Raw genomic sequence first — 21,888 nt, 5'->3', positions numbered from 1 at the left:
TTATTTCAAATGGTGAGTGTATCTTCAGAAAGTGCATTTATTTCAAATGGTGAGTGTATCTTCAGAAAGTGCATTTATTTCAAATGGTGAGTGTATCTTCAGAAAGTGCATTTTCTTCCAAATGATGTTTGTATCTTAAGAAATACCCTCTCTCTGTCTGTTTGCTGTTGGTGTGTGTCTCCACTCTGTAGGCTGTGTGTTCTCTCAAATGTCTCTCAGTAGACTGAATATTTCTCCCTCTGTCTAACTGCAGCTTCTCTGAAAATTCTGATGGTGACAAACCCCGTAGATGTCATACGAGGCTGGTGAAAGACTACGGCCAATGAGATGACTCAAAACCATCTGCCAAAAGCAGATTTATGACTCTGCGACTTCCCGTTTCTGTAGAAAAACGGCCCCCAAGGTGTCTGTGTGTGTTTTCTTAATGCCAGATGCCAAATGTCACAATCTTTAGATAAGTGTATTCCAAATTACAAATGTAATGTGTCTAATGTGTTTAAGCAAAAGTCTAAATAAATGTAAAATACATTTTTTTGTATTCCAAATTACAAATGTATGTATGTATATTAGTTTCATGGATAAAGACATAATCTTTATACACTTGTGTTTAAGCAAAAAGAAAATTACAAATGTAAAAAATTAAAAGTGCACCATTACATTAGCATGCAAGGGTCTAGGGTTTGAATATTTCGTTAATACAGGTGTTTTATATTATACACATTAATTATTTTAGAGTTATTATTAAAAGAGTTGGGCTGAAAATATAAAGTACAGAAAAGATCTATGTGTGTCTGTGAGGTGTGTGTCTCTGATCGGGGGTGTGAACAGGGCTCTCTTAGGTGCTAAAACACAGCATGAGGCGTGAAGATTAGGGCACATGCATACTTGGAGTAAAAAATGTAAACTCAACACACATTTACAGTCATCATACAAATGGTTTATATCTTTGTAACATGTACAAGTAATGTACAACATTATACTCATAGGATATTTTTTAGTTCACACAATGTTTTCACACATATTTTAAAAGATTTCCCCATAAACAGGCATATGTCCTATAAACTAACCTACACTTTGATGAATATATTTTTATAAAATATAATTATAATTTGGATAAAAACGTCAACTAATTGACTAAATGTAAAAGTAATACCAACTAATTGACAGTTTGGGTGGTAATTCTTATTTTCTTATTTCGTAAAACTAAAATTAAAAGGCTACAGATCATAGAAAAACTTATGTCTTGTTTACATCAGAGTCCCCCTTTTTTCAATACATCCAGACATTTAGGACATAGCAGATTTACAAATACAACACTGTTTGTGAAAACAGTCCTGAAAATATCTGTCCAAGCTGTTTTAACTGTTTCAACCATCTTTAATTAAGACTTATTTTGGATATAGATCACTTCAAGGCCTGAATGTCCATACACTGTAGCAATGCTAAGCCTGCATTTTCAGGTCAACTTCCCTTACCAACATGCACATCTAACCCCTCTTTTAATGTCACAGTAACCTGAAATAGCACAGAGTGTGGGGAAAAGGCCTTATTCAAAATAAAAAAACTTTGAAACTGTACCCATTCTCCAATCTGTTAATAAACTTTTCAATCAATCAATCAATATATGATTAGGTATAAAAGTTAAAGACATGATAGATTAGAGTTGGGGCGAAAATATAAAGTGCTGTAAATATCTATCTTTTTGAGGATCTGGGTGTGAAAGGATCTGGGTGCTGCAAGGAGGTGTGAAAGATTAGGGACCAAACAACCTCTGTATATTTGCTTGTAATACTCTGCATTTACTCTAAACAAAACTAATAAAGTCTGTATTACAGCTAACTCTTTAAGTTTCAATAGTTTGGATTTAATACATAATTCATTGGTATGTTCTCTTGAATCTACATTGTGAACTATTCTTACTGCTCTCTTCTGTAATATAAATAAGGGCTTTATGTTGCTTTCATACGTGTTACCCCACACTTCCACACAGTAACTCAAATATGGTAGGATGAGTGAACAATATAATATTCGCATAGAATTATAATCAAACACATTCTTTGCCTTGTTCAAAACAAAACACTCTTGGCTACCTTATTTTTTTATGTACATTATATGTGGCTTCCATGTCATTTTCTCATCCAACATAATCCTTGGATTCCTTTGTCAATACATAATGCCACATTGTCCTTCTTTCGATTAGTAAATATCATACATTTCGTTTTTCCAAATTTAGGGATAGCTTATTGTTATTAAACCATATCTTAAGTTTACACATTTCATTTGGAGCGTTCTGATTGGCCGAGAGGTTTAAGGGGGCGGGACTTATGTGTATGTCATACCTTATAAGGGCATATATCAAAGTTTGATGGATTGTAGCCACGCCCCCTTTTTGAGATGATTTATGACCCCCCTAGGGCTTCTCTGATTGGTCTAGGATGTAAGGAGGCGGGACATCCGGTTTTGAGGGCGGGTCATCCGGTTTTCGGAAGGGGAGGAGTTTTTTTTTTATTTTATTTTTTTTCAAAAAGAGTGTATTCCATGTTTTTACAGAATATGTATTTCTGTATTTCCAAACGTTTTCAGAATATATCATCACAATTAAGTTTTACAAGGTTGAATACATTATGTGTATTCCAAAGTCTTAAGAATTTGTGTATCTTCAGAAAGTGCATTTATTTCAAATGGTGAGTGTATCTTCAGAAAGTGCATTTATTTCAAATGGTGAGTGTATCTTCAGAAAGTGCATTTATTTCAAATGGTGAGTGTATCTTCAGAAAGTGCATTTTCTTCCAAATGATGTTTGTATCTTAAGAAATACCCTCTCTCTGTCTGTTTGCTGTTGGTGTGTGTCTCCACTCTGTAGGCTGTGTGTTCTCTCAAATGTCTCTCAGTAGACTGAATATTTCTCCCTCTGTCTAACTGCAGCTTCTCTGAAAATTCTGATGGTGACAAACCCCGTAGATGTCATACGAGGCTGGTGAAAGACTACGGCCAATGAGATGACTCAAAACCATCTGCCAAAAGCAGATTTATGACTCTGCGACTTCCCGTTTCTGTAGAAAAACGGCCCCCAAGGTGTCTGTGTGTGTTTTCTTAATGCCAGATGCCAAATGTCACAATCTTTAGATAAGTGTATTCCAAATTACAAATGTAATGTGTCTAATGTGTTTAAGCAAAAGTCTAAATAAATGTAAAATACATTTTTTTGTATTCCAAATTACAAATGTATGTATGTATATTAGTCTCATGGATAAAGACATAATCTTTATACACTTGTGTTTAAGCAAAAAGAAAATTACAAATGTAAAAAATTAAAAGTGCACCATTACATTAGCATGCAAGGGTCTAGGGTTTGAATATTTCGTTAATACAGGTGTTTTATATTATACACATTAATTATTTTAGAGTTATTATTAAAAGAGTTGGGCTGAAAATATAAAGTACAGAAAAGATCTATGTGTGTCTGTGAGGTGTGTGTCTCTGATCGGGGGTGTGAACAGGGCTCTCTTAGGTGCTAAAACACAGCATGAGGCGTGAAGATTAGGGCACATGCATACTTGGAGTAAAAAATGTAAACTCAACACACATTTACAGTCATCATACAAATGGTTTATATCTTTGTAACATGTACAAGTAATGTACAACATTATACTCATAGGATATTTTTTAGTTCACACAATGTTTTCACACATATTTTAAAAGATTTCCCCATAAACAGGCATATGTCCTATAAACTAACCTACACTTTGATGAATATATTTTTATAAAATATAATTATAATTTGGATAAAAACGTCAACTAATTGACTAAATGTAAAAGTAATACCAACTAATTGACAGTTTGGGTGGTAATTCTTATTTTCTTATTTCGTAAAACTAAAATTAAAAGGCTACAGATCATAGAAAAACTTATGTCTTGTTTACATCAGAGTCCCCCTTTTTTCAATACATCCAGACATTTAGGACATAGCAGATTTACAAATACAACACTGTTTGTGAAAACAGTCCTGAAAATATCTGTCCAAGCTGTTTTAACTGTTTCAACCATCTTTAATTAAGACTTATTTTGGATATAGATCACTTCAAGGCCTGAATGTCCATACACTGTAGCAATGCTAAGCCTGCATTTTCAGGTCAACTTCCCTTACCAACATGCACATCTAACCCCTCTTTTAATGTCACAGTAACCTGAAATAGCACAGAGTGTGGGGAAAAGGCCTTATTCAAAATAAAAAAACTTTGAAACTGTACCCATTCTCCAATCTGTTAATAAACTTTTCAATCAATCAATCAATATATGATTAGGTATAAAAGTTAAAGACATGATAGATTAGAGTTGGGGCGAAAATATAAAGTGCTGTAAATATCTATCTTTTTGAGGATCTGGGTGTGAAAGGATCTGGGTGCTGCAAGGAGGTGTGAAAGATTAGGGACCAAACAACCTCTGTATATTTGCTTGTAATACTCTGCATTTACTCTAAACAAAACTAATAAAGTCTGTATTACAGCTAACTCTTTAAGTTTCAATAGTTTGGATTTAATACATAATTCATTGGTATGTTCTCTTGAATCTACATTGTGAACTATTCTTACTGCTCTCTTCTGTAATATAAATAAGGGCTTTATGTTGCTTTCATACGTGTTACCCCACACTTCCACACAGTAACTCAAATATGGTAGGATGAGTGAACAATATAATATTCGCATAGAATTATAATCAAACACATTCTTTGCCTTGTTCAAAACAAAACACTCTTGGCTACCTTATTTTTTTATGTACATTATATGTGGCTTCCATGTCATTTTCTCATCCAACATAATCCTTGGATTCCTTTGTCAATACATAATGCCACATTGTCCTTCTTTCGATTAGTAAATATCATACATTTCGTTTTTCCAAATTTAGGGATAGCTTATTGTTATTAAACCATATCTTAAGTTTACACATTTCATTTGTAATTTGGAATACAGACATTTGTATCGACAGCAAATAAAACAAATTGCAATATGTTTGACACTTCACATATATCATTAATATATATAAAATAAAAAGTATGGGCCCCAGGACCGAACCTTGAGGGACAACACATTCAATATAGTTGGCTCCACCTCAAATGTAATGTTCAGAAAATGTGTATTTTTAGGTCTTTGCTGTTGCTGTCATTTTGACCATCTAGCTAAAAGAGGGGTCAATGATCGCAAATGAATACATGGTAAAAAAGGTCTACCAATTGTCAGGCAAGAATGCACTTCTAATATGTTACACACTAGTAATACAGCCATAATATTTCCAAATAGTATTGTTCTAAACAGTGTATTACAAATACAGTGTATTTGTAGCTAATGTAGACAATAGGCAATTATATAATTGTCACCTGAAAACATATTGTTGTCTATTTTCAAGATAGCCACTTAACCAGTTAATCGCCACCCCTCTCACACTGCATGTTTGTAATTTAGAAATTAAAATGTGATGATCAATCGTATCAAATGCTTTTTTAAGTGTATTTCCTATTCCTATTGTGTAATTCCTTTCATCTACGGTTGTGGTTATTTCTTCATATATATTCATTAAGGCTAAGGCTGTTGATCGATTTGCCCTGAATCCATACTGACTCTCACTCAGAATCTAAGAATCTAAGAATCATGAATCAAGAATCTTGAAAAATTGTGAAAGCAAAGACACTGGTCTGTAGTTGGTAAAACTGTGTTTGTCCCCAGATTTAAATAGAGGAATAATAATTATTTGAAAAAATTAATAGAAATGTCCCACAGGGATAAGGTTTATCTTATCTAAGTGTGCTAGTGTTTAATAGTGTATAGGGACATAGTGTGTAATAGTGTAATATTGTCATAGGGTAGTCCTAGTATGTAATAGTGTTATATAGTGTAATATTGTGCAAATGTGTAATAATGCAATAGTGTAATAGTGTGTAATAGTGTAATAGTTTAATACATTATTTTGTTTCCTCAAACAGACATGTTCATGTAACTTGCATCAATCCAGTTTTCAGTCACCTTTTCAGTCACCTTTCAGCCAACTGTGTTGAAGATTTGTAGCATGGTCCTAGGATAAACATAAATTATAGACATCTAAAATCATGAAACAGGTCGATTTTTAGTAGATTTAATCAATAGTCAGAAGGATAATGCTATTTTAGTCAAGGGTTGAGATATATCACCCCCATGACACATCCCTATTTTGTAAGACAAACAGTTTGATGTTGTAATTTCAGTGATTAGGCTCGCTTGCCTGTATACATTTTTATCAATCTGCTTTTGGTGTATTTTTTAGGTGTTTGGTTATGTTTTTATCTGTCATTTTGATCAGGTCTAGCTAAAAGAGGGGATTTATGATCTCAAATGACTAAGGTTTACCAATTGTCATGCATGAATTTCAACTCTAACGTGTTACATAAGTAAAACAGACTATTTGCAAACAACATTGTTCTAAAACAGTGTATCTACTACAGTGTGTATTTATATTTTAGCTAAATGTAAAAAAACATGAGAACACAATCCTAGTGAATTCTGAATTTGATGTTTATTGGTTGAATAAACATAAATTATAAAACATCTAAAACCATGAAACTGACTGATGCACTTAAAACAGACATGTCAACATAGTTTTTTTTACCTGTTTGCATAATGATAAGGTATAAAAACAAAATGCTTCAATACAAATGTATTTTTTAGAAGTTTAGTAATATCAAGCCCCAAATGTATTTTCTTTAACCTGATCTAAGCTACATTATACAACTCATGTATGAATTACTTTGCAACGTCTAGTTTTTTAGCCCCCCAGAGTTTTATGCTCTCAATATTATGGATATGCATTAAATCACACACGATAGGAAATATTCAATCAACTCAAAGATGATGGTTCTAAGGTAAATAAAATGTAATTCAGTCAACATAGTTAGTGTATAGTATGGCTAACATGTATGAAAGTTGTTGATACAATATTATAATTCATAATTCAATTCAAAATAATTACCGGCGAGGTTGTTTGATTTTTGTCCCGATGATTGAAGGAAATTCATTTTTAAGAACCATTTAGCATGAAATATCTTAAAGATGTATTTTATTCATTATAACCATGAAAATAATGCAATGTTAGGTTTTACCGTGATTTTAGTGTTCACAGATAGGAATGTATCATTCACATTCAATTATCCAAATGTACTCTGAACAGACTTGTGAAGTTAGAGATAGGAATGTATTATTCACATTCAATTATCCAAATGTACTCTGAGTAAAATTTACTCTGTGAAATGTACTCTGCGAAATGTACTCTGCGAAAGTTCCCTGCAATATGCAGGGTTTTACATAGACTAGCAAAAACAATTCATATTGTTTCAGTGATGGCCTGGTTGATAGCTACATTGTCGACATGTCTTATTTTTTATTCTTATTTCAGTGTATAGTGAATCCAGGGGTATAGTGGAGCGATTATATTTTGTTTTTATAATATTTTATAATATCAAAACATGTCTTATGTTCTATAACATGTTCTTATATATCTACAAGTCTTATATAGAATGCTGTAAAAAGAGTCCTACTAATATATTTCACTTAAAAAACTTGTACAGAAAGATAAATATCTGACCCCCGGAGCCCTGTCAGAGTGTATACAGGTTCTGTACAGTATACCATATGCAAATCCCATATGGTCTAGCGGTAATGATGCCCTGCTTTCATCAGGGAGACGCGGGTTCGACTCCTGCTATGGGAATAACACTTTTTTTCTATACATAACAAATGTGTTGGTATGTTTTATTGTAACTGTTTGACTGTTTTTAGTGCAACACTACTGACACCAACATCTAAGAAGGGTCTAGGGTTATCTCCTCAACACTAGGTCGGAGATGCATTTAAGTCCTATTGATAGGTTTTTCCATACTTTTGCAAGGATATGTATGACTGTGTTGCATTCAGTTATTTTTAAATTTGGTGGACTTTATGGTATTTTATGGTTTATTTATGATTGTGATACTTCTTATTGAATTGTTTAAAGAATATGTGTTTAACCAGCGTATAGTAGGACCTTACAAATATGATTTGATCCCAACAAGTGGTGACATTTCGAAGTCTTTAAGGGATCACATTCACATAGCTGAATATAGTTAGACAACAGGATAATATTTGTATTATTACTAGGATGAACTTAAAATCATTCAAAACAATTATTACATAACAATTATTACAATGAAACGCAGATGGTTATATTATAAATGTTTTATTAAAGAATATTACAAATCATGCTGCAACCTTTTTTATCAATAATATAAGCGTGTATAACATCAATAATGTGATTAATATCTAAAGTTTCTAAACACTTATGATTTTTCAGCTTAAAAGCCGTAACATCCACTATTACGGTGTATAAACACAACAGGTGTGCTCTGTTAAAATGACCATTCATATGATCTAAAATAGTAACTAAGCCGTTTTCAGATAGAAGACTTTCATCCTCTGAGAGTGTCTCTATCATATATTGCCAATTATTTAACAAGCCTTTCTCTCTCACCAGCTTCAACATATTTTCAAAAAGCCTTAAGCGCAGGCTATTGACATTCCCGGTTACCCATCGATGTACAATTGTCCTGACAGCTCCGCGGCTGTCACTAAGGCTTTAAGAGTAGATACTTTGATTGGGAAGTGGAAGGTTTTTCTTCTAGTAGGACACAGTCTCTTAACCGTACCCCCGGTTGGGGATGGCAGTCCTGATGCTATGTTGGTTACATCAACGATAGGTATTTCTTCGGGGTCAGGATGGAATACATCAGATTCTGATGTAGGAGGGGTGTAGCAGGGGCTATTAGGAGGGGTGTAGCAGGGGCTATTAGGAGGGACATCCATATGCCTGACGGGGTTTGGCGGTGATGAAACCGGCGACAAAGTCTCCCAAGGACCCGTGTACCAGGGGCTATTAGGATTCGTACACCTGACGGGGTTTGACGGTGGTGAATCCGGCGATGAAGTCTCCCAAATCGTTGAAAGAGGGCTGTATCTAGTCCTAAAGCTGTCTAGGAGGCTTTGCAATGAAGGAGTTTTAGTTGAACCATACAGGGGTAAGGGTAATGTCTCAACTTCCTCGTCTGGAGCGTATAGTGGAGACAGGCTATCTAGTGTATCCGAGGCATGCTTAGAAGGATCAGCCTCATACCAAACAAAGTTTGATCGCGTTGAAGGAGGGTCCATGAATCTATAACCGCCAGCGGGTATTGTCTCAACATCGTCAGGCGTGTTTAGTGGAGACAGGCTATCTAATGTATCCAATGCAGAGTTAGCAGGATCAGCCTCATGTGCCACATACAAAGCCATGATTGCTATCTAAAACTACAAATGCACTGTAAGTCTTTTTAAAGGAGGATTTAGGGTTGACACGCCCCCTCCGGCGCCCCCTCGATGGGTCAATCGTACTCCAGGTCCCCTGATTCGCTCTGTAAGAGCCGTCTAGCCTCGAACACCTCTTGAAGGACCTCCCCGCATGTCTGGAGACATTGCAGCCATTTGGTTACCGGAAGTGAGAAGATGAAATACTCAAGAGTTGAATTATACCGCCTGGAGATGGCTAGATCAGGCTCTACATCAAGTGTCGGAGTACTTTTTATAGATATCCTAGCCACGTAATGCACATACCCGTACCCTAGCCGGCTATGGCCTATTAACAGAGTGATTAGCTGTCCGCCCTTAAGCGTTTTACCCACTAATCCATCCATAGACTTAAAAGAAGCCTTTTTCATTGCCCAAAATTCCGTCTCCTTTAGATACATCTCAGGCCTGCTTGCAAAGCCCTGGAAATCCTCCACGGTCATCTTGTAGAACAGTATTCTCTCAGCTCTAGCATCGTATTCAAATCCTAGGACACCCCCTAGGACCGGGCATAGTTCGTTAAAGATCTCTCTACCATATCTGCAAGGTGCAAGTAACATGGTTTTAATCCTGGTAGCTCTGTCCGTAACATGGCCAACCGTTGTAACTAGACTGCTCGCCATTTTATTTTTTAGGGTCTCTCTAAGAGGTAACTCTCTAAATATATAGGTTTCTATCCTACACATCTATAGCGTCATACAGACCCGTCCGCAGGTTCATCCCCACCCCCATACAGAAATACACACCCTATATCACCTGTTGTTTAAAGTATCAGGATCGTAGCATAGGAAATGGGGAATTTCTTCAGTAGGACTACCAGCTGTATTACGACCTCTATAAACTATGATATCGCATTGCTTTTAAAGCATGCTATAGCTAATAAAGTCAACGATGCCCACTTGTACACTGTAAACGGGAATGTCAATAGCCTGCGCTTAAGGCTTTTTGAAAATATGTTGAAGCTGGTGAGAGAGAAAGGCTTGTTAAATAATTGGCAATATATGATAGAGACACTCTCAGAGGATGAAAGTCTTCTATCTGAAAACGGCTTAGTTACTATTTTAGATCATATGAATGGTCATTTTAACAGAGCACACCTGTTGTGTTTATACACCGTAATAGTGGATGTTACGGCTTTTAAGCTGAAAAATCATAAGTGTTTAGAAACTTTAGATATTAATCACATTATTGATGTTATACACGCTTATATTATTGATAAAAAAGGTTGCAGCATGATTTGTAATATTCTTTAATAAAACATTTATAATATAACCATCTGCGTTTCATTGTAATAATTGTTATGTAATAATTGTTTTGAATGATTTTAAGTTCATCCTAGTAATAATACAAATATTATCCTGTTGTCTAACTATATTCAGCTATGTGAATGTGATCCCTTAAAGACTTCGAAATGTCACCACTTGTTGGGATCAAATCATATTTGTAAGGTCCTACTATACGCTGGTTAAACACATATTCTTTAAACAATTCAATAAGAAGTATCACAATCATAAATAAACCATAAAATACCATAAAGTCCACCAAATTTAAAAATAACTGAATGCAACACAGTCATACATATCCTTGCAAAAGTATGGAAAAACCTATCAATAGGACTTAAATGCATCTCCGACCTAGTGTTGAGGAGATAACCCTAGACCCTTCTTAGATGTTGGTGTCAGTAGTGTTGCACTAAAAACAGTCAAACAGTTACAATAAAACATACCAACACATTTGTTATGTATAGAAAAAAAGTGTTATTCCCATAGCAGGAGTCGAACCCGCGTCTCCCTGATGAAAGCAGGGCATCATTACCGCTAGACCATATGGGATTTGCATATGGTATACTGTACAGAACCTGTATACACTCTGACAGGGCTCCGGGGGTCAGATATTTATCTTTCTGTACAAGTTTTTTAAGTGAAATATATTAGTAGGACTCTTTTTACAGCATTCTATATAAGACTTGTAGATATATAAGAACATGTTATAGAACATAAGACATGTTTTGATATTATAAAATATTATAAAAACAAAATATAATCGCTCCACTATACCCCTGGATTCACTATACACTGAAATAAGAATAAAAAATAAGACATGTCGACAATGTAGCTATCAACCAGGCCATCACTGAAACAATATGAATTGTTTTTGCTAGTCTATGTAAAACCCTGCATATTGCAGGGAACTTTCGCAGAGTACATTTCGCAGAGTACATTTCACAGAGTAAATTTTACTCAGAGTACATTTGGATAATTGAATGTGAATAATACATTCCTATCTCTAACTTCACAAGTCTGTTCAGAGTACATTTGGATAATTGAATGTGAATGATACATTCCTATTTGTGAACACTAAAATCACGGTAAAACCTAACATTGCATTATTTTCATGGTTATAATGAATAAAATACATCTTTAAGATATTTCATGCTAAATGGTTCTTAAAAATGAATTTCCTTCAATCATCGGGACAAAAATCAAACAACCTCGCCGGTAATTATTTTGAATTGAATTATGAATTATAATATTGTATCAACAACTTTCATACATGTTAGCCATACTATACACTAACTATGTTGACTGAATTACATTTTATTTACCTTAGAACCATCATCTTTGAGTTGATTGAATATTTCCTATCGTGTGTGATTTAATGCATATCCATAATATTGAGAGCATAAAACTCTGGGGGGCTAAAAAACTAGACGTTGCAAAGTAATTCATACATGAGTTGTATAATGTAGCTTAGATCAGGTTAAAGAAAATACATTTGGGGCTTGATATTACTAAACTTCTAAAAAATACATTTGTATTGAAGCATTTTGTTTTTATACCTTATCATTATGCAAACAGGTAAAAAAAACTATGTTGACATGTCTGTTTTAAGTGCATCAGTCAGTTTCATGGTTTTAGATGTTTTATAATTTATGTTTATTCAACCAATAAACATCAAATTCAGAATTCACTAGGATTGTGTTCTCATGTTTTTTTACATTTAGCTAAAATATAAATACACACTGTAGTAGATACACTGTTTTAGAACAATGTTGTTTGCAAATAGTCTGTTTTACTTATGTAACACGTTAGAGTTGAAATTCATGCATGACAATTGGTAAACCTTAGTCATTTGAGATCATAAATCCCCTCTTTTAGCTAGACCTGATCAAAATGACAGATAAAAACATAACCAAACACCTAAAAAATACACCAAAAGCAGATTGATAAAAATGTATACAGGCAAGCGAGCCTAATCACTGAAATTACAACATCAAACTGTTTGTCTTACAAAATAGGGATGTGTCATGGGGGTGATATATCTCAACCCTTGACTAAAATAGCATTATCCTTCTGACTATTGATTAAATCTACTAAAAATCGACCTGTTTCATGATTTTAGATGTCTATAATTTATGTTTATCCTAGGACCATGCTACAAATCTTCAACACAGTTGGCTGAAAGGTGACTGAAAAGGTGACTGAAAACTGGATTGATGCAAGTTACATGAACATGTCTGTTTGAGGAAACAAAATAATGTATTAAACTATTACACTATTACACACTATTACACTATTGCATTATTACACATTTGCACAATATTACACTATATAACACTATTACATACTAGGACTACCCTATGACAATATTACACTATTACACACTATGTCCCTATACACTATTAAACACTAGCACACTTAGATAAGATAAACCTTATCCCTGTGGGAAATTTCTATTAATTTTTTCAAATAATTATTATTCCTCTATTTAAATCTGGGGACAAACACAGTTTTACCAACTATGAATGAATGAATGAAAAACTTTATTTAACAGATTGCAGAATGGGTACAATACAGTACGGCTCAATACATACAATTGTTAAGGGGATGCAGACCTGAGAAAGACGTTTGTCTTGTTTCCATCAGGGTCCCCCATTTTCAATTCATATAGTACAGACCAGTGTCTTTGCTTTCACAATTTTTCAAGATTCTTGATTCATGATTCTTAGATTCTTAGATTCTGAGTGAGAGTCAGTATGGATTCAGGGCAAATCGATCAACAGCCTTAGCCTTAATGAATATATATGAAGAAATAACCACAACCGTAGATGAAAGGAATTACACAATAGGAATAGGAAATACACTTAAAAAAGCATTTGATACGATTGATCATCACATTTTAATTTCTAAATTACAAACATGCAGTGTGAGAGGGGTGGCGATTAACTGGTTAAGTGGCTATCTTGAAAATAGACAACAATATGTTTTCAGGTGACAATTATATAATTGCCTATTGTCTACATTAGCTACAAATACACTGTATTTGTAATACACTGTTTAGAACAATACTATTTGGAAATATTATGGCTGTATTACTAGTGTGTAACATATTAGAAGTGCATTCTTGCCTGACAATTGGTAGACCTTTTTTTACCATGTATTCATTTGCGATCATTGACCCCTCTTTTAGCTAGATGGTCAAAATGACAGCAACAGCAAAGACCTAAAAATACACATTTTCTGAACATTACATTTGAGGTGGAGCCAACTATATTGAATGTGTTGTCCCTCAAGGTTCGGTCCTGGGGCCCATACTTTTTATTTTATATATATTAATGATATATGTGAAGTGTCAAACATATTGCAATTTGTTTTATTTGCTGTCGATACAAATGTCTGTATTCCAAATTACAAATGAAATGTGTAAACTTAAGATATGGTTTAATAACAATAAGCTATCCCTAAATTTGGAAAAACGAAATGTATGATATTTACTAATCGAAAGAAGGACAATGTGGCATTATGTATTGACAAAGGAATCCAAGGATTATGTTGGATGAGAAAATGACATGGAAGCCACATATAATGTACATAAAAAAATAAGGTAGCCAAGAGTGTTTTGTTTTGAACAAGGCAAAGAATGTGTTTGATTATAATTCTATGCGAATATTATATTGTTCACTCATCCTACCATATTTGAGTTACTGTGTGGAAGTGTGGGGTAACACGTATGAAAGCAACATAAAGCCCTTATTTATATTACAGAAGAGAGCAGTAAGAATAGTTCACAATGTAGATTCAAGAGAACATACCAATGAATTATGTATTAAATCCAAACTATTGAAACTTAAAGAGTTAGCTGTAATACAGACTTTATTAGTTTTGTTTAGAGTAAATGCAGAGTATTACAAGCAAATATACAGAGGTTGTTTGGTCCCTAATCTTTCACACCTCCTTGCAGCATTTTGACACCTAACACCCCCCCTCTTCACACCCAGATCCTCAAAAAGATAGATATTTACAGCACTTTATATTTTCGCCCCAACTCTAATCTATCATGTCTTTAACTTTTATACCTAATCATATATTGATTGATTGATTGAAAAGTTTATTAACAGATTGGAGAATGGGTACAGTTTCAAAGTTTTTTATTTTGAATAAGGCCTTTTCCCCACACTCTGTGCTATTTCAGGTTACTGTGACATTAAAAGAGGGGTTAGATGTGCATGTTGGTAAGGGAAGTTGACCTGAAAATGCAGGCTTAGCATTGCTACAGTGTATGGACATTCAGGCCTTGAGGCGATCTATATCCAAAATAAGTCTTAATTAAAGATGGTTGAAACAGTTAAAACAGCTTGGACAGATATTTTCAGGACTGTTTTCACAAACAGTGTTGTATTTGTAAATCTGCTATGTCCTAAATGTCTGGATGTATTGAAAAAAGGGGGACTCTGATGTAAACAAGACATAAGTCTTATGATCTGTAGCCTTTTAATTTTAGTTTTACGAAATAAGAAAATAAGAATTACCACCCAAACTGTCAATTAGTTGGTATTACTTTTACATTTAGTCAATTAGTTGACGTTTTTATCCAAATTATAATTATAATACATCTCTGTCAGCGGTGTAACAATATTCATCAAAGTGTTGTATGTTATAGTGTAGGTTAGTTTATTAGGACATAATGCATGTTTATGGGAAATCTTTTAAAATATGTGTGAAAACATTGTGTGAACTAAAATATGCTATGAGTATAATGTTGTACATTACTTGTACATGTTACAAAAGATATAAACCATTTGAATGATGACTGTAAATGTGTATTGAGTTGTCCCCTAATCTTCAAGCCTCCCATGCTGTGTTTTAACACCTAAGAGGGCCCTGTTCACACCCCGATCAGAGACACACACCTCACAGACACACATAGATCTTTTCTGTACTTTATATTTTTAGCCCAACTCTTTTAATAATAACTCTAAAATAATTAATGTGCATAATATAAAACACCTGTATTAACGAAATATTCAAACCCTAGACCCTTGCATGCTAATGTAATGGTGCACTTTTAATTTTTTACATTTGTAATTTTCTTTTTGCTTAAACACAAGTGTATAAAGATTATGTCTTTATCCATGAAACTAATATACATACATACATTTGTAATTTGGAATACAAAAAAATGTATTTTACATTTATTTAGACTTTTGCTTAAACACATTAGACACATTACATTTGTAATTTGGAATACACTTATCTAAAGATTGTGACAATTGGCATCTGGCATTAAGAAAACACACACAGACACCTTGGGGGGACGGTGTGGTCTACAGAAACGGGAAGTCGCAGAGTCATAAATCTGCTTTTGGCAGATGGTTTTGAGTCATCTCATTGGTCCTAGTCATTCTCCAGCCTCGTATGACATCTACGGGGTTTGTCACCATCAGAATTTTCAGAGAAGCTGCAGTTAGACAGAGGGAGAAATATTCAGTCTACTGAGAGACATTTGAGAGAACACACAGCCTACAGAGTGGAGACACACACCAACAGCAAACAGACAGAGAGAGGGTATTTCTTAAGATACAAACATCATTTGAAATAAATGCACTTTCTGAAGATACACTCACCATTTGAAATAAATGCACTTTCTGAAGATACACTCACCATTTGAAATAAATGCACTTTCTGAAGATACACTCACCATTTGAAATAAATGCACTTTCTGAAGATACACAAATTCTTAAGACTTTGGAATACACATAATGTATTCAACCTTGTAAAACTTAATTGTGAAGATATATTCTGAAAACGTTTGGAAATACAGAAATACATATTGTGAAAACCATGGAATACATACAATCTGAAAATAAAAAAAACGTTTGAATCTAAAATTTTTTTGAATCTTTTATTTTGAAAGATTTTTTTTTTGAAAAAAAAGTAAAACTTTTATTTTGAAAACCGGATGTCCCTCCCTCAAAACCGGATGTCCCGCCTCCTTACATCCTAGACCAATCAGAGAAGCCCTAGGGGTCATAAATCATCTAAAAAAGGGGGCGTGGCTACAATCCATCAAACTTTGATATATGCCCTTATAAGGTATGACATACACATAAGTCCCGCCCCTTAAACCTCTCGGCCAATCAGAACGCTCCAAATTCCAAAAAGGGGCGTGGCTACAATCAATCAAACTAAAAGGGTGTGTTTTGCATAAGTTGACACATGCCGTATCCTACTTCTCTCTCTCCCTGAGTCTCTTCCTTTCAAAAGACTACACTCACTTTTGGATGTGCCACTTCCTCCTGTCAATATGTGCCGGTTTCCGACTCAATACCCTGAGATTTCTATAATCTTATATTTCACTAATAACAGTTAAAATAATTGGTAAACAAACGTAATGCTGAAAATATACACTTTTACTGTATATCTCGGGCTTAAGAGGTTAACCCTGTGAGGCCCAAATTAAAAAGACATTAGCAACTTCAGAGGCCAGAGTGTGGGACATATAAACACATTTACTATCAGGGGTGGCTACGTGGCGTAGTGGGCAAGGCGCTCGCCACGAAATGCTGGAGACGCTGGGCTCGTCAGTTCGAGCCCAGCGCTCCACATTTGCTTTCAGTTTAGCTGGTCGTCCGTACTAATACACATTGGCCGTATTAGGGGGTGGGAAACTGATGGGTGGGGATCGGGCGTTGTGGACAGCGACTCCTACAGGTCGGTTGGTGCGCCTGCGCAGTAGAATCAGGAAGTGTCGGGGGCAGCGTGAGCCTCCCACGTGTTACTCCTCGCCACTGAGAGATCGAGCTGCGCAGGTGAAAAGATGCGACTGCTGTTACCTCAAGTACCGGAGGGGACTTGTGCTATGTATGACTTAGTCCACATTGCAGCCGGCTTGTGGGAGGCAAGAAACAGCGTCCGTGACAGGGGAGGGTTGAATTGGATGATACGAAATTGGGATGGGAGAAAATATAGAAAATGGGAGAAAAAGTGGATAAAAAAAAAAAACACATTTACTATCAAATAGCATTGTGAGGCTGAACAACAGGACCAATTGACTATACATGTGCTTAAAATTTTTTAAATAAACATAATTTTTTTAAATGGCTAAAAGTGATTTTGTAATTTTGCAACCTTGGGTCTCACAGGGTACTTTTAACACTATGGCCGCCAAGGACGCCTTACCTCGTCATTCCCCGCCATGCTAATTCTGCCAATGACGCCGTAACACGTCATTGAGATCAATATTTCAAAAATCTGTGATCGCAATCATATTTCTCTGGCAGAGACTTGAGATCTACTGTTGATCCCCTCTCAACTCTCCAACGGTTCAAGAGCGCCATCTGGTGGCCGATCGGCGGATCGCCCAAACCGGAAACCGGAAACAGAAACTGGTGCTCATCCAAAATCGGTCCGACCACTCGCTATAGGTCCCGAGACTCGGGCTCGACACAATGGATAGAGATCCGTTACCAATAACTCGATAAACAACATGATTTGGACGTATATACTATTATACAACCTGGAGATGGATTGCATATTTCAACATCCCATAATAGGAATATTTTTGCTCCACGCTCATCGCCCAACGGCCCGAGGAGACTGGGGTAAGATTCAGCGTTTTTTTTTACCGTGTTCGATACAAACTGCTCTAATGATCATATCACCCACACTAGATGAATCATCTAAAGTTGGCCACGGAATTATAAACGACCCCCCCCCCATCCGGTCAACATCAGATGATAAGTAGTAACTTCTAGAAGCACGTCCATTTGAAATTTTTTATCTCGCGCCGATCGCTATCGAACTGTATTTGATCATCAATATAATGCATTTAGGGCTATAAATCACGTTCTGCAGAATGCTGCAGAAAACGATAAAAACATATTTATACTTTAGACCGTATTTTAATATGAATATGTGAATGAAAAAGTATAACGTTGCTACATCCTGAACAATAGATAATTGACGTTGAATGGGCCATAGTAATGTCAATTTAGCATTACAATTTAAAAAGTTATAGCCCTGCAAAGAAGGGGAACTTCTCCATAGACCAATAGAGCTGGCAGAGGATGGTATAATGATGTACATAAGCCTGGCAAAGAAAGTGTTAACCCTGTGAGGCCCAAATAAAAAAGACATTAGCAACTTCAGAGGCCAGAGGGTGAGACCTACATGTATAAACACATGAAGGGTGCCGTGACTGAAAAAAAAGGTTGAGAAACGCTGGTATATGGTGTGGCTCTTTGTGGTACCACAGTAATTTTTGTGGCTCTTAGTCTCTGACTGGTTGGCCACCCCTGCAATAGACTAACATTACACCTCTGTGATTTAAATGTGTCCTTACCTTAGACTCGAGGGTTGGATGCCGTTCCCTGTTGGTCAGTCTGTCTGTTCTCTATCTTCTGTTGTGTTTAACGTTATCCTCTTCAAATAGTGCAGCATGTTTGCGAGTGCTCCCTTGACTGAGAGTATGGCCAGTACCGCGGCAACTTTTATTAAACATTCTATTAAACATTCTGATATTTTCGCTAGTACTCAGAAGATGCGCACGGTCCCACCGTTTGTCCGGGACAACTAATGTTGACGTACAGAGATTCAGAGTTTACAGTGTGACACTGCAAGACAGGAACTGTCTGTATCAGATGGAATAACGTTACTATTAGTTTGGGGAATATATATATCTTTTTACTTGTCTGTTCGGACAAGTTAAAGCTGTATTATGCTTGTCCGACCATTTTTTTTTTACTTGTCCCGGACAATCGGACAACCCTTAATGTCAAGCCCTGGCTGCCACTTCTTCGGTTTAGCACAGAGAACAGGCCACAGGTCCTTGTCATTGATGGTGCTGTTTACCACAGCTGCCTCGAGTATCGTATCCAGAAATGTGTCATCCTCACAGATCTGGTACAGATTAGTAACCCGAGCTTCTAACTCCATGATTTTCTCTTTGAAGTTGAGACAACTAAATCAAATCAAATCAAATCAAATTTATTTATAAGGCCCGACAACACACGTTAATGTCCCCATGGGCCGTACAGGTCTTCTTTAAACAAGTCAAGAAGAAAACATAACAATAAGTCAAGAACAGAACAAGAACACCATAAGGTCCAAACATTTTTAGATGAATGCAAAAAAATTAAATTAAATTAAAGAATGCAAGCACTCCCAGACATACCCCACGCGAAGGTAAGGAAAAACTCACTAAAACCTAACCATAGGGAAAAAAGCTCCACAGGCAGTGTGGAGGAGAGAAACCTTAGAAGGGCCATTCAAGGGGGGATAGTAGTGTTGCAGACGGACAGTTGGTAAGCATGCACTCGTGTGTAGTGAAACACAGATGAGTGCATGCAATAGCAACTGAACATTTTGAAAGATTAAAGATAGAGCTGATAGCGGATCTATTTGAGGCACAGGGGCGGCGCAAAGAGAGTCACGTCCTCCCCGTCTTAGTCACGGGACATTCAACACTCCGGTCATTGCTCAGGGACAGCCGGAGACAGGGAGATAGGGGGCGGCGCAGAGAGGGTCGCGAACTCCCCGGCGGCGCAGAGAGGGTCGCGAACTCCCCGACATCATCGCGGGACGTCCGGCACTCCGGTCACCACTACGAGACCTCCGGAGACAGGGGGGCACGCAGAGGGGGTCGCAACATCACGGGATGTCCGACACTCCGGTCAGCACTCCAGGACAGCAAGTTATAGGGGGACAGGGAGACGGGACAGGCGTTAGACAGCTCATGTGATTGTAGTGGGCGGACATAGCAATAGATACAAGTGGTAAGCATATTATGTGAATGGAGTAGATATATGAAGTAAGCATATTATGTGAATAGAATAGAAGTACTTAACCCAGCAATGAACTAATACAGTCTGCCAGATACTGTGTGTGTATGTCGTCATTTTGCCTTATTTCTCTGGTCTCTTCACTGAACTAAACTGAAGCTAAGCTAGGGACTTTGAAGCTGTTGGTTGTTGTGGGCCTTGTTGTCTTTCGCTAGTCACTTCACAACCGGGGTCTAGGGTAGTCTCTTTATGAAATAATCCTTGCCTTCAGCAGTGCAATCCTCTCTCCAGGTGCCGACACAGTCATTTGTGTTTAGCTGACAAGACAGAGACTCCCTTCACCTCTCTTTGTCTCCCTTCATCTCGCTAGTCCTCCCACAGAGAGATCCTGCTACGCTAGTCCTTTCGACGATGCACTGCGGTCATAAATCTGAGTAATATAGATTAAGGGTTCTAGAGAAGTACCATCATACGAACTGGAACTTAACATACTGAGTATTTAGAATTGAAGGGTTATAATTAATCATTAATTATAACGTTATGGTAGCGATAGGGCAGAGCGATAGAAAAAAGCAGCCGAAAGCAGGAAGTAGGTACTGTATATGAAATGTGGTCTTATCTTGACAATTAGGCTACCATTTGTTTTAACAGTGGTCTTCTTTGTTTACACCTGTCACCAAGGTATCACAACCAATCTGACAATGATATATTTTGTTGAAAATTGTCCTTGTAATATGTAGCAGTACCCTAACCCTATCTTTTTAAACAAGAATTTGTCTGTTGTCAAGGCAGAAAACCAATGATCTGTTGAACATTACAGATCACGATTTGATAGTCTTAACAATGGCATAGCAGTCAGTGCTGAAATCGAATCATGACCTTAAAATCGAAAGTCAAATTGAAACGTGGATTTGGAGTATTGTGACGCGCTTTCTTCATTTAATTTCAAACCTTTATTTAAACTCAAAAGGCAACTGAGGTTTCCCTTATTTACAGTCACGTCGAGTGTATATACAGAGTTAAGCAAAAAAAAGGCATACAAAATCACACAACATATACAATCATAACAATTAGACACGTAAGGATAACAATAAATTAAAACATGCACAACCTGATTGACAATGGTTGGAGATAATGGTTTCAAACTCTGCAACAGAGGGGAGAATCTCAAGCTTTAAGGACTGTTCTGTTGGAGTTCATTCCCTGAGCTAGAGGGGCATCATAGCAAAATGCAGATTTATCCTGTTCAGAGCAAACTCAAGGGACCCTAAGGACCAGCCAGTCACTAGAACGGGTTCCATAGGTACCAAAATTCCATTCCAATAATGATGTAGTATAAGAAGGTAACTTACCAATAAGGGCCTTAAAAATGAACAAATACCAGTGTTTGTTGCGCCTCTCCATCAGCGAGGACCAACCAACCTTCTCAGGACACAGTCATGAGTGTCGTAT

General features: G+C 36.3%; 1 protein-coding gene across 1 annotated transcript in view; it reads right to left on the bottom strand.

The window, feature by feature from the left end:
- The window catches only part of LOC311231843 (beta-galactoside-binding lectin-like), a gene marked incomplete at its 5' end in the record, with an annotated part of 32,247 nt that extends 14,393 nt beyond the window's left edge, over positions 1-17,854 (bottom strand). The window contains one exon of the mRNA XM_084318464.1: positions 17,837-17,854. Within this exon, the coding sequence (XP_084174590.1) occupies positions 17,837-17,854 (18 nt within the window). The remainder of the gene's footprint in view (positions 1-17,836) is intronic.
- Positions 17,855-21,888: the final 4,034 nt, after the last annotated feature.

This window comes from Notolepis coatsorum (genome assembly GCF_963971535.1).
Source record: "Notolepis coatsorum genome assembly, chromosome: 7".
Taxonomy (NCBI): domain Eukaryota; kingdom Metazoa; phylum Chordata; class Actinopteri; order Aulopiformes; family Paralepididae; genus Notolepis; species Notolepis coatsorum.
Note: the sequence above shows the minus strand (reverse complement) of the source record. Positions and strands in the feature narration are given on the sequence as shown.